The sequence below is a fragment of the Molothrus aeneus genome, chromosome 1 (genome assembly GCF_037042795.1).
Source record: "Molothrus aeneus isolate 106 chromosome 1, BPBGC_Maene_1.0, whole genome shotgun sequence".
In the NCBI taxonomy this organism is placed as follows: Eukaryota; Metazoa; Chordata; class Aves; order Passeriformes; family Icteridae; genus Molothrus; species Molothrus aeneus.
In genome coordinates this window covers 118,859,361-118,872,520 of record NC_089646.1, presented here as the reverse complement: position 1 = coordinate 118,872,520, position 13,160 = coordinate 118,859,361, and the positions used below count along the sequence as shown (strand labels likewise).

At 36.4% G+C, this 13,160-nt stretch overlaps 1 protein-coding gene across 1 annotated transcript in view; it reads right to left on the bottom strand.

Moving 5' to 3' along the window:
• PREX2 (phosphatidylinositol-3,4,5-trisphosphate dependent Rac exchange factor 2) overlaps positions 1-13,160 on the bottom strand; it is a 173,363-nt gene that overhangs the window by 108,129 nt on the left and 52,074 nt on the right. The window contains exons 8-9 of the mRNA XM_066563765.1: positions 6,684-6,817; positions 4,542-4,645 (exon numbers count right to left, since the gene is read on the bottom strand). Coding sequence (XP_066419862.1) covers positions 4,542-4,645; positions 6,684-6,817 — 238 coding nt within the window. The remainder of the gene's footprint in view (positions 1-4,541; positions 4,646-6,683; positions 6,818-13,160) is intronic.

Below are 13,160 nucleotides of genomic sequence, written 5' to 3'. Positions count from 1 at the left end.
CTGCCTGCCCAGCTGCTCTGCACATCTGCACACTCTTCACATCAATGCAATCACAGCTGGCAGCCAGGCTAAACAAAGAATTTCAAAACCTGACATAATGGTTACAGAAGGAAGAAGAGCACGAGACTGCTGTTTGCACCATTCAAAGTCTGAATGAGCAGGATCAACAAATCATTAAACCTACAACTTCCCAAGGAAAAGTGATGAAAGATGACATCATCTTTTAATGTGACTTGGTAATACATTACAGCTTGTAATTTGAACTGCAATATATTGTTCAAAATTCAAGACTCATATCTTTGAGTGATGAATAAGAAGCAATTTGTTGCAGCCATATACAAAAGGATTTTCCTCTTCCCTTAAAAAAAAGAAACCAAAGTCTCTCTACTGAAGTACTTTTACATTTCTTAGAGGTTCTTAGGAGCATCAATGTTCAGAAATACCAAGGAAATAATTTCTGCACAATATCAACTGACACCCTCCATGTGTACTTTTTGATGCAGTTTCTAACTACTTTTATCATGTCACCTTTTTTCTATATCATGCCTCAGCTCAAAACTAGAGAGGACAGAACTGCTATACTAGAAGCAAACACAAATCTGCTATTTCCTAAGTCTCAAGCGCTTTTCTTCATAAACTAAGTACCATTCACTTAATGGCTGATGAATACCTTTAGAAATGTATTTTTCTCTCAAAAGTGAATTTTAGAAACTGGTACAGAAAAAAGAATACAATTACTATAAAACCACCTTTCTAATACTTGCAAGTGATTGTGCAGCCACATTATTTTAATATCATAAACAGTTGGCCCTGATAAGTAATATGCATTCCACTTTAATCAGTGCAATCAAGAAAAAGCAGAGTGCTCCATGGTGCCGAAACAAAAAAAGAAAGCTGACACCAACTGTACTGCTCAGCCAAGGCCTAATTTCATCAAAGAAAAATTGCTTTTCAGAAAAAGCTTTGTTAATTTCTGTAGGCACGTCATTAGCATGATAATAAACCACACTGGGAATCTGTTTTGCTATTTCTATGCTTCTACTCACAAACAACGAAGATTACATTCCTACATCTATCAATGCTGGAAGCAAATACTCTCACAGTTGCCCTATTCCCTGGAGCTCCATGGTTCCTTATATAAAGTGAGCAGGGGATCCCAAAATCTGCAGTAAGGAACTGTGGAAGTATCATCCAGACTCAATAGTCTTTGATGTCTTTAAAGAGATTCATCTGGAGTGCATGACAAAGAGTCCTGCACAGATATGAAAATATAAGCACTCTGCATCCAGAGCTTCCACTCTAAATCAGGAATTACAGAAATTGATAGGTAATAGATGATGAAAGAGAATAAAATAATACAATACCAAAAAAGCTTATGCAAAGCTATTGTGAGTGACACTAGGACAACCATATCACTCCTCTTGGGAAGACAATGAGACAAAAAGAAAACAGCAGAATAGTACTGGGCTACAGCTCCAACATGGATGACTACAAGGGATGAGAAACAAGACATCTGGGTGGAACAAATGAGAACAGCAAAGAAAGCAGGACAGACAAAGGTTAAAGAAGGACATCATGATCTTAGTGAAAGAAAAAATATCTGTGTGAGGAGAGGGAACACAGAAGTCTCACAAGGAAGGAAAAGAACAGGTCGAGTTAAATAAAAAAAAAAGTAGGGTGACAAGAAAAAGGCAGAAAGATGTCACAGGCCAGGGAATTAACACAGAAATGTCTGCATTTCAAAGAGAACCACAGAAAGTAGGGATGAAATAGCAGAAATTAAAAGGAATAATAAACTTGAGGATATTGAATAAACTGAAATGGAAAAAGAGAAAATGTGGTGCTAAGGAAAAAAATGCAGGTAAAAAGAGTCATAGCATGGTTTGGGCTGAAAAGGCCCTTGGAAATAACCTGCACTGAGCAGGGACGTTTTCAGCTAGATCAGGTTGCTCGGAGCTCCATTCAACCTGACTTCAAATGCTTCCAGGGATTGAGCATCCACCAAATCTTTTAAGTTAGAAATCAGACTAATCAAACTATTAATGATGTCACAGAAGTGTGGAAAGAAGTATAGATTCTGGAAATAATATGTATATAAAAGTGAAAAGAACTGATACGGCTCAAGAGAGCAAGGGGAAGGAAGCATGAACACTCCAGGACTGGGTACAAGGTTATAGGAAATGGGGACAGTAGCCAAATTTCCTGGGGCTGAAGGAAATCAGACAACTGGTGTCTGCATAGAGGAAGACTATTTGTGCTTAGCCACATTATAATTGAAGATTCATTGAGGAAGGAAACAAACAGGCAGGAAGAAAAATGAACAGTGCAAAAAAGACCAAGGACTGAATGGCTAGAACAAGTAAATGAAGAAAGGTAGGACAGATGGAGGATCAAAGAAACATTTCCTAAAGCCAACACAAAATGCATGACAATATGTGGGGAGGAGTCAGTTAAAGATGAATAGTTACAGAATTCTTGGAATATTCATCAGGAAGAAGATGGTGGGTATAATCCTCTGGACACAGTAATGTTAACACTCAGAAGCAAAGAGATGCTGTCTTAGAAAGTGACATGATGCAAACAGGGAAACTGCCTTTTATTTCTAAAGCACATTTAGGAAGATGAAAGAAAATAAATGAAAGGAAGTCAAACAGTACATGACAGGAAAGACTGAAATAATCAACTCTCTTTTTTGCATAAACAAAACCTGAGATTTTATACAAATAAAGCTAAACGCTGGGCAGTGATACAGGCTGGAAAAGGGGAATAGCAGGGTAAAAAATATTGAATAAAATATATTCAGCTCAAAGAGGCATGAAGAAATTCACTGCAGCGTACCTATAGATAGCTTGAAATCACTAACTAAATCAGTGTGCCTGGTGAAGGACATAACCCAAAACAGATGTCAAGGAGTTCTTACAAAAAATGTCTGGTAAGCAAAGACAATGAATCAAGTGTGACACCACAGTGCTCTACCTTATGTTCAGCATTTTTCACCATTTTCATGAATAGCTTAAATGGTTTAGTGGTAAGATTGTCCATGGAACCAAGTCAAGAAGCATTGCAAGAGCTTTGGGGAACAAGATGTGAATTCTGAATACTCAACAAATTGTACAAATGGTAAGATATAATTGCTTTCTTTTCTGTACTGAAGTTTTCAGTTCTACTCTCAGACATTAATACGTTATAAAATATAACGGGATGGGCACCAGTACTGCACAAAATGCTCTGCTCTTCTTGAACAATGAAAAATAATGCTCTCAGAAGAGCCAAACAATCCTGGGATTAGTAGCAGACATCCCATGCTGCAGCACTACAGTAATTATTCTAGCACTGGTAAAATTTCAGCTCTAGACACTGCAGTCATAAATTCCAAGCATTTATTAATGTAATTTCTTTATAAAATTTAATGTGAATGACAAAAGACAGAAGCAAACTGATCAAAACACTAAATCCAAAGGACAAAAATAAAATTATAAAATAAGAAATAATAAAATAAAAACACACCACATGAGAAAAGGTTGAAAGAATTTAAAATACGAGATGAAGGAAAGAGACAACAGTCTTCCAATAAACTATTTTGTTGCAATAAGAACAATAGTCCATTTTTTCTCCAAGTCACTTCTACTGCCTACTCTGTGAAACAAGAAGTGAGCAAACTATTTTGAACACAAGGAACACAAAAAAGAAAAAAAAAATTAAAGAAATATTCAATTCCTATTAAATTTACATAGAAGTAAATTCATTGTTATTAAGGCTCAATTTTAGAACAAATTTACATTGAGAAATGCTTGGAATCCATAGTAGAGGACAAACCTAACACTATTTTAAAATATCAGGAAAAGCAATATATAACTCACAGAAATTCCCTCCAGACTTACATATTTGCTATTCCACTACAAGTTTCACCACCTTTTTTTTTTTAGCTCTACATTAAAAAAGCCCAAAATATTTAAATTGCAAAAAAAAAAGTAATTATTGTTAAGCTCAAAGGTTAAACTCAAGTTTCTAAAACAAAAATTGACATGTCTAAGAATACTTTGGGTTTTCAGTCTACTGATGTATGTCATGAAAATTTCAAGTAATCTTATCGCTTATATCCCTAAAGACACTTTTAAAAAACCTTCCTTATGTCACAATTTAATCATTTATAGTGTTTCATCCCAGTAGAGGTAGGTTTTCCACTTGCTGTTATATACATACCGTGTACCTAAGATAAGTTCTTTAAGAGTGCTGTAATGCTGTAAAGTGAGGTTAAATATGTAATTTCAGTTGAGCAATAAACGTCACCTTATTTTATTACTCTGTTCGTGTAAGCATAAAATACTCACCTATGGCTGCCCAGCTAACAATGGATGAAAGCAATGATGTGTCACAGAAGCAGAATTTTGATATTAATAAACAGTGCTTTTAAAGCAGCATCTTCCTCTTTCCTTCTAAATATAAGGAGCATCCTCCGTTCTCAAAGAAATTATGGAGCTGCATTTGATTTCATCACCTCAAAAGACAGCTCTGGAAATGAGCCACACAAATTTACTCACCTGTTCCATCATCTACGTTCTCCACTTCCATCACTTCCGTGTTTATTCTGCCCCGGAAAAGGTAACGGTGGCCATCTGTAGATGCTTTGCTGTTCTTCAATCTCCTGAAAAAAGAGAGAGCAGAAGAGAACATCATCCATTCCCTTCTTGCATGTTTCTACACTGCTACCTGTACATGCAGCATTTGGAGACCATTGTAAGGATCACAACACCTTAATATCTGTGCAATTGGACTGTGGAAACCACTGCTGAATGGGACACTGCTGATGGAAATGCAAAGATGCTACAGCTAGTAAGAGTCAGCTGCAAATTCCTGCCTGAATGAGAGCTCATTGGGAAAGTCTCGTTCTGTAAAATCTTGCTCCAGTACTTTGGTACCTATATGCTGTTGTCTGCCATCCAAGACAAAAGGAGAGCCTTTCCTCCTAAGCTGATGTGGTCTCCCTGTTAGTCTAGAAATTTTGCAAGGGGGTAATGTGACTGAAAAAAATTAAATGAGAACATCTTTGGGTAGAAATATTGACTTATGTATGTTAGCATCATAAGTGGGATTTATGTAGGGAAGAAAGAAGGCAACATCTTTCCTTCCTAATGTAAGGATTAACAGATAATTGTAATTAAGGAGTGCTGAAGTTTGAGGCAGTTTCACTGCGATATGTTCCAAAGCACTTTGCATTGCTGCAACTGTTCCCAGTGAAGCCAATGCCTTTGGAAAGCCCCAGTTCTAGACAGCTTTTCACACCTCAGATAAGCCAGGGATTACTGTCTATCCATTTTTGCCTACAATGATAATTAATACTGTATATCAAACAAAGGTCAGTTCCTAAGAATTAAGGATCTCCTGAATTTTGACCTTCATCCTCTCCAAAGAGGTACTAATTGTCAGAAAACGACCTGCCTCTCAATCATTACTTTATTACTGTTTTATCAGTAACTCTACTACACCATAAATTTGTTATTCAAAAATTGAGTAACACATTAAAAATACAAAGAAAGCAAAAATGCAAAACCAGCATAAAGCATAATGTTTCAGCATTACACATTTTTTCCATCCAAAGTGAGTAAATCCAATAGCTCTACTGAGTTTTCAAACTAGAAACTCAAATATAGTATTCCATGTTTACACCAACAACTCTGCCACAAAAGGATGGTTAAAAATTACATAAAATATCTCATACCATAAAGGCAAGGCAATTTTGGTAAAATTACCAAAATACAATTTCTCTCTTTACATACTTGCCAATCAATATTTAAAGTCTCTTGCTGGAAATAATCAATTAATTTCCCATCTTAAACTTTGAAATTATATTCTAAATTGTGGTACTCCTATGTCTGCAGAGATGCCATCATGGTACCAGCCAAGAACATGACTGTTCAAAACTAAAGAAACAACAGGCAACCTTTCATACAGTTTGATACTTTCATCCAAAAGTGCATTTTAGTGAGAATATGGCTACAAAAATATGCAACTCAGTGGAGGACAACTGAAAAGATACTATGTAACCAGCAACTTATTTGTAATTGCTGGATGATAACAAATATCAGAAAATTTTAAAAGAACATGTATCCAGGAATCTATCAAATGGCTACCCAGGGATATGTATTGAGTGGCTACTCTAAAACAACTTCTGGATTAAAGAGACAAATTTGAGCATCAAGAGAGATATTTGTACACAGGAGAACCCTTATTTCTCACAACATTATCTACAGAAGTTTGTTTGCTGAACTAAGGAATTGCTCTTTGGGATGCAGCAAGCAGCAGCTTTCTGGTTGTTTTCCCCGATTACAAAAATAAGGCGTGAAACTCTTGAATAGGTAGAGGCTTATTTTATTGCACAAGCTACAATATTAATTTGTTTGAACTAAAAATTCAGACTATTTACACTTCCTAGAAGAGAGTGAGGCCATCACATATAACTTGCTGTGGGAGGCTGATAAAACAGATTCTTTTTCCCCACACTTCAGCACGAGGATCCTGCATCAATATAATTATTTTTCCAATTGCTTGAATTATATAGTTCTCTTTGTTTGATAAGTTCTTCTAAAAATGTTAACTTTTATGCTGTGGCTCTTATGGAACACCATACTCGTGATTAGCTCTACTGTGAGAAAAACACATTACTTTTGAAAGTAATCATTTACCTGTGCTTTTTTTTGCAGTAGACCAGAAGATTATCAAAAAGAAAGAATATCCTCTCTTGGATATTTCCTGCTGAAATTTTCAGTAGTAGTCCACTTCGCAGCATTTCTGTACACGTGTCTGTGATGTTGGACCCCTAAAATTGAGTGGAAAGAGATGATTCTTTTAGTAAGAACTGAAGTACTTTGCATCAACGATGGAAAAGTTTCTTATACAAACTCACAAGTATAACAATTATCTGGAAAGAACAAGTCATGGTAATTTATTGCATTGTAATTATGCAATCATCTGTAATGATGCTTAATACTAGCTTTGTGAATAGACACAGTTTAATCACAAAAAGTTTCCAAATTATACTACTTTTGTGCAAAGACCTCTCCTGAAAATCAGGCCAACTTTATCCAATAACTCCTATCCTCAGTAACTTGATTCAGAAATGTCTGAAAATGGGGCTTTACAATAATCTATGCCAAGATGAAATTGGAAACTGAAGCAACCTGGGACTTGAGCATCACTAAGGGTAGATAGTTCTACACTAGATTAGGCTAAGCGCAGAAACAAAAATTAAAAAACAGTAAGATATAAAAACTTGGGCAAAGCTAAGAGTGGCATGTGCAGCTAGGACTGTCTAGTATACTTCCTCCTAACCTACTCCAAAGACATCAGAATTTTGGTAAGGTTTAGATGTTTGGGATTAAACTTCCCATGTCTCATTTTTGCTTCAAGATAGATCATTCATGTGAAAAGGCTGTCAGGCATTTTCATAAAATTTAATAAAAGAGAAGGAACTTTAACGAAGGAAAATATTTTCAAAAAAAACATATGAAAAATTCATGGCCCTTCTATGTCTTGTAAAGAGAAATTTACCTCTCAAGGAAGCCTACCTTGAATTCTGAGGTGCATTTTGCTAGTCTGAAAAATCATGCTCCTGTGGGGCAGAGCTGCTGTCCAAGTGCATGTCCATCCAGACATGCAAGCCTATTGTTAATTTTATTGTCTATTGTGCTGGCTGCATCAAGCATGCAACCAGGGTTTGAAGTTTCCTGACTTGGAGGGAGTCAAATCCAGCTTGGAAAACCTGCAAAAAGCCAGGACTCTCCTGTCATCTACACATGTTCTGAATGGTTTAGGCATGTGATAGCTGCAGTTAGTTCCTCTTCTTGATCTAACCACAGTAGTCCAAAGAAAAATGGATTCAATTAAGAGCCAAGAAGCAAACACACATTCTGCTCTCACAGTTCTTCATCCTTCTGCCCATCCTTTGTATGTCACAGCTGTGAATATTGAGCAATAGCTCAGTCTGTCCTAAGGAGAATGCAGTCTGTTTACAGAGATAAGTGAGATTGCACAACCATCACACTGGAACACAATCCAGGTCTCTAAGCACAGCCACTTCAGGGTCTGTACTAACCAACCACCACTGCTTCCATCCAGGAACAAGTGATCAAACAAGCCATTCAAAGATGAATGTCACCTATAGCCACTACAGCACATTTCCCTTCCTAAAACAGCATCAGTAACAGCATGCTAATTTTACAGTTTTATTCAAAATCAAACACTGAAACATTTTAAAAGCACACTCAGTGATATAAATTAGGCATAAATTAGGGCTGTGTGTAATGCTTGTTGACTATAATTACAGAAAAACAGGTCACTTTTTTCCATTCCATTTCATTGCTTTTGTGTATTAAAGAGTAAACAATATCTTATTCTGTGTTTCAAATTTGCTGGAATAGTACTTACTAACAATTTGCATTTTAAAAGGTTGGATACTTTCTAAAGGGTCTCGGCTTGTTTTTTACACAAAACTTCAACTGGGCAGAAAAATAGTAGTTTTTTGTAAGGAAGCCAAAAAATATCAGCTTAAGGCTTCAGAATTGTACAAGAGGTTTCAGCTTTCTAAAAAAGGATGGAATTCTTTTCATAGAAAGGATTTTATAAAAAAATTTTGTCTTTTCTTATTGAAGAATTTCATTTTCAGTATAGAAAAAATACAGTCTTTTCCCAACAGTCCTAACAAGATCTGCTACTGTGCCAGCATCTTTTCATAAAATAACACATTTAATACATATTTTAAGTATATATAATTCAGGCTATCTGACTTATTTATAATCACCTCATTCATTATTCAAGTTTAACATGACAGTATGGCAGTGAGGGTCGTCTGTCCCACATTATTACCCTTTATTATCCTCCTAATTTTGTTCCCCTTGAGAAAATACTGCTAGGTGAGGAAAACAAGGTTCTAGAGATACTTTTTTCCCTCTGAGATTTCATCCAAAGGAACAGCGTCAATGTCACTTCTCAGATACCTTCTGACAAGATCAAAACCTATGCTAGTGTGATCACAGGTCAATGAATTTTGTTAGGGCTATTTTATTTGCTGAAGTCCAAGGGAATAAGAAAACAGGATCAGAAGTCACATCTTGTTGTCCTCCATAACACTGCAAGTGCAGAAAAATTCCCTGTCACTTCCCTGCCTATGTAATACTTCGGACTTGCCTGTTTCCAGACTTTAAATGGGCATGGAGCTGAAATGGAGAAAAACAGAAGGGTATATTATCTGAAGCACAGCTGTTTCTACATCTGGGGTAAGCATGGCTCTCCACCACATCCCTTAAAGATAAAAAACATGCCTGAGGAAGGAGGAAGCAGAGAGCACACACAAGCACTGCCATACCTACAATGCAATTCAAAGGGCTGACAACCATAACAAGCTTTCATGAAGGATGGAGCTACTCCTTAACCCTACCAGGAAGACCAAGCTACAGCTGATATCCAGCCCAGTAGGACAATTCACTTATCCAGCTCCAAGCTGTCCCTCTCAAGGCTGCAGTAACAAATGAGGGGTCAACCCTCACCCCAGAAGCAGGTGAGACTTTCTGCTGCACAGCTAAAACTGAATTACACTACCAACAATATTCTGGAACAACAAAACCTTCTGATACAAATGTGTTTTCATTAAGCATTCACACTGAAACTACCATAGGAATTTTCCAATATAAGCAACTTGAACTTGAAAGCAATTGCTATTTCAAAGTTTTCACGGACATTTAAACTCAGTGCTTGTAAGAGGAGATGACAGAGCTGCTCAACCTAAATGTAAAATCACTACTACTATGCTATTCATGCTTCTGTATATTTAAAGTACCTGCAACTAGAAATCATGGGCTATTTTCAGTGAAACCAGTGTTTTTGTAATCTGTCTATTTGAAAATGCCATGTATTATAGAAACAAACCTATTTTAATCATCTTCCAACAAATCACATAAATAATTCAGTTGGGAGAAAAAACAACCTGCAAAGCAGGCTTATACTGTGAATCTAGACTAATTTTGCCTCAATCTGTCCTACTGAGTCACTAAAGACTGTACAACAACCCTCTTCTGTGGGGAGCACCCCAACCAAAAACTCTGTGCCCTTTGAGAATAGCTGGTATGGCAATTAAAAGCCCATCAAATCTTGGAGCCTGCTGGCTATTTAGGTATAACTGACTTCTGATAACCTTTCTGATAAGCTTTGGCTGTCAGTCAGACACCTGTGATTCGAACTAAGAAACAGCTCAGGTGAGAGGTCTGAAATGTGGGCTACCATGACCATATCAAAAAATAAAAGCACTGGAAGAAGAGAGACTGTATCTCAGGTAAGATATTACTTGATGACATGGAATCACATCAACAAGTAATATTTGGAATGGAAAGGAACAGAATACCCCATCCTACTGTCGCTAAGTGGCCTATGACTCATATTGGGTTGTTCAGCTTCCAGCTTACAACAAATGCAACAATTTTTTCTTCTCTTACTGAAACATCCACGCAAATTTTACTGACAGACTCCTTGAGCTGCTGAGCCATTCTCCAACTGAGAAACCTACACAAGTTCTGAATTCAGGCCAATAAATTAAACCACTTAGGAAATTAAGTGAGAAAGTCATTATTTTCAAAATCATCTTTCTTGAAACAGATGTTCCATTTTTTCCATGAATCCGTATTTTTATCATAATAAACACAAGCTTCATTTTATGACACTTAAGTATAGGAATTCAAGTCATGCTTTGATCAGATTCTAAAGATAGTCTTTATTTTTTTCCCTTTCCTTCTAGTTGGGGCCAAGCAATGTGCTAAGCATTTCCTTCTGGAAGGAAATCTCCAACAAGTTTGCCTCTTTATTTTCAGCATTGCAGAAAACCAGATGTTTATTTAATTAAATCCACTCTCAAATATTGCATTCAGGAACTTTTTTTTTTGTAGTTGTTGTTGGGAATCTTTCAAATACTGTTAGCTCATATACATGTTCTGGAATTCTTACCATTTCAAGGACTAACCTTACACTATGTCTGAAAAAGATGCACATCTTAAGATCAAGGCAATTTTGACAGACTGTGCATCCTGTGGTTACCATATGATATCAAACCAAATCAGCTAAAATACAATAAACACCACATAACCCCACTGCAAACATCCTATTTTAAGACACTGGCACTCTTTCAGAGTTCAAGCACACGTGAAACCCTAAAATGAAATCTAGGAAGAGTGGAGATGGAAAAAATAAAACAAAAAACCAAGAAAACCCACCAAGGCTGGTAGGAAATTTCTTACAGAGTAGAGACTACATTCTGAGCACAGGAAGAATAAGTCTGTTTCAAATGCTTATGTCCATACTGTTACCATTCCTTCTTTATCATTACCTTTGCTCATTAACACATTTCCAAAAGGAACCATATTTCCTACCATATGTTTTACCTAGAATTCAGAAGAAACTTAATGCAGGAAAGGGCATTCCCTGTTCAGGGATAGAGGTTTGAGAACAGTAAGTTCTTAACCAACTTATATGACTAATAATGCATTGAGTTAATAATACTGTAACTTTATACTTGAGTGTGTTGATTAAGAAGGATTTGAAAAATATCTATGACTCAGACAATGGAAGCAAGTAGAAGAATTTTAATCACAGTAGTGCAGTAGAAAATTTAATTGAAAAGTTAAAAATAATAGAAGGAATAAAGTGGTGATAGGCAATAAGGATTATTTAGCAAATTTCTTTGCCATAAAGTATTGAGCACTTAACTTGCAATTGCTCCTATCATGACCTAAAGAGGTTATCACATAAATATTTAAATGTTGAGATACGCTAACCTTCACAACTTACTGCTTCACAAGTTACTGTCAAGCTAATTGTAATAAACACATTTTCACCTAATCTAAAGAAGGAGCTGTAAAGTGACGTTAACTAGACCTCGTCTCTATTGGAACATTTAGAATTTAACTTTATATTAGTCCCCTCTTTTTTAAAATCCTACAAACAATACAATAGCATTTGCTTTGAATTATTTTCTTTTATTTCAGATAGAAGGTTACAAATAAGTGCAGAAAGTCATGTCTGAATATGGACCAGCAATTATATCACTTTTCTACTTGCTAAAACGCCTTCTCATGATGCACAGTGAATTTTAGTGGTATTTCATAGGGACCATCCTGTACCAAAACATTACAGTGCACTGAGCTCCCAGCATGATTTGCCAGAAATGGAAAAGCAGTTCTTGAAAATGCCTCTACACAAGGAAAAAAACATCTGAAGTGAAACATTTCAAATCACACAATGCACTAAAGAAACATGAAGAATTTTTATTAAAGTTAAATTAGTCACTTAATCCACATTTAGAATGAACCAAATCTTCCTACACTACTCAATTAACCACAAACCAAAGGTTTGCAGAAGTCCACTGATCAGGAGATTTCACATGGAGCATACAGGAAATAATTATGTGGTGTCATGGGTAGTATTTGGGGGGGGGGTCTTTGTCCAGATCTATGCTCCTTTCAGACGGTGGCTTGTTCTGCTGAGACCTTCTGGATGACAGGGGAAAGCTAAATCCAGTACTGCAGAACCAGAGCACATCCTTAGGCACAGCAAAGTTCAAGAAACAGCAGGTACAGTAAAACCAGGAGGTGTAGGGAGGGAATAAAGCCATGCACAAACTATTTCTTATTTCTGCTTTTTTACCTACTACTACAAATATCTACTTAAAAGTTGTCTATTCTAGTCAATGTTCTAATTGTTATTTGTCAGACTTTGTGGGGAACTCTCTCAGTAAAAATTCAGACTGCTTTGTCTTGAGGCTTTCTTTGCTTCAGTGTCACATCTGTGTCCCATCCACATCCCTAACCCTTCCTTTCCTCGGCACCCTACAAAGGAAATTTCCCATTATATAGACTGAGGTCTTTCAGTACCAGACTAACATGCAACAAACACATTTTTCTTGCTGCATCTCCCAGTCTGCAAGTCTTCCACAAAGCTTAAAGGGATAAAACCTCTTTCTCCAGTTCTTAAGCAGCCTTCTCAGGAAGAGAAGTAACATATTTAAGCAAAGTATTCAAAAAGCAAAGGACTGCTTCCATGTTAAAATCTGCCTCTTAAAAAGCCTGTGTATTTTTGGTTTTTTAAGTCAGTTTTGAATATGGTTACACTTTATTTGTTTG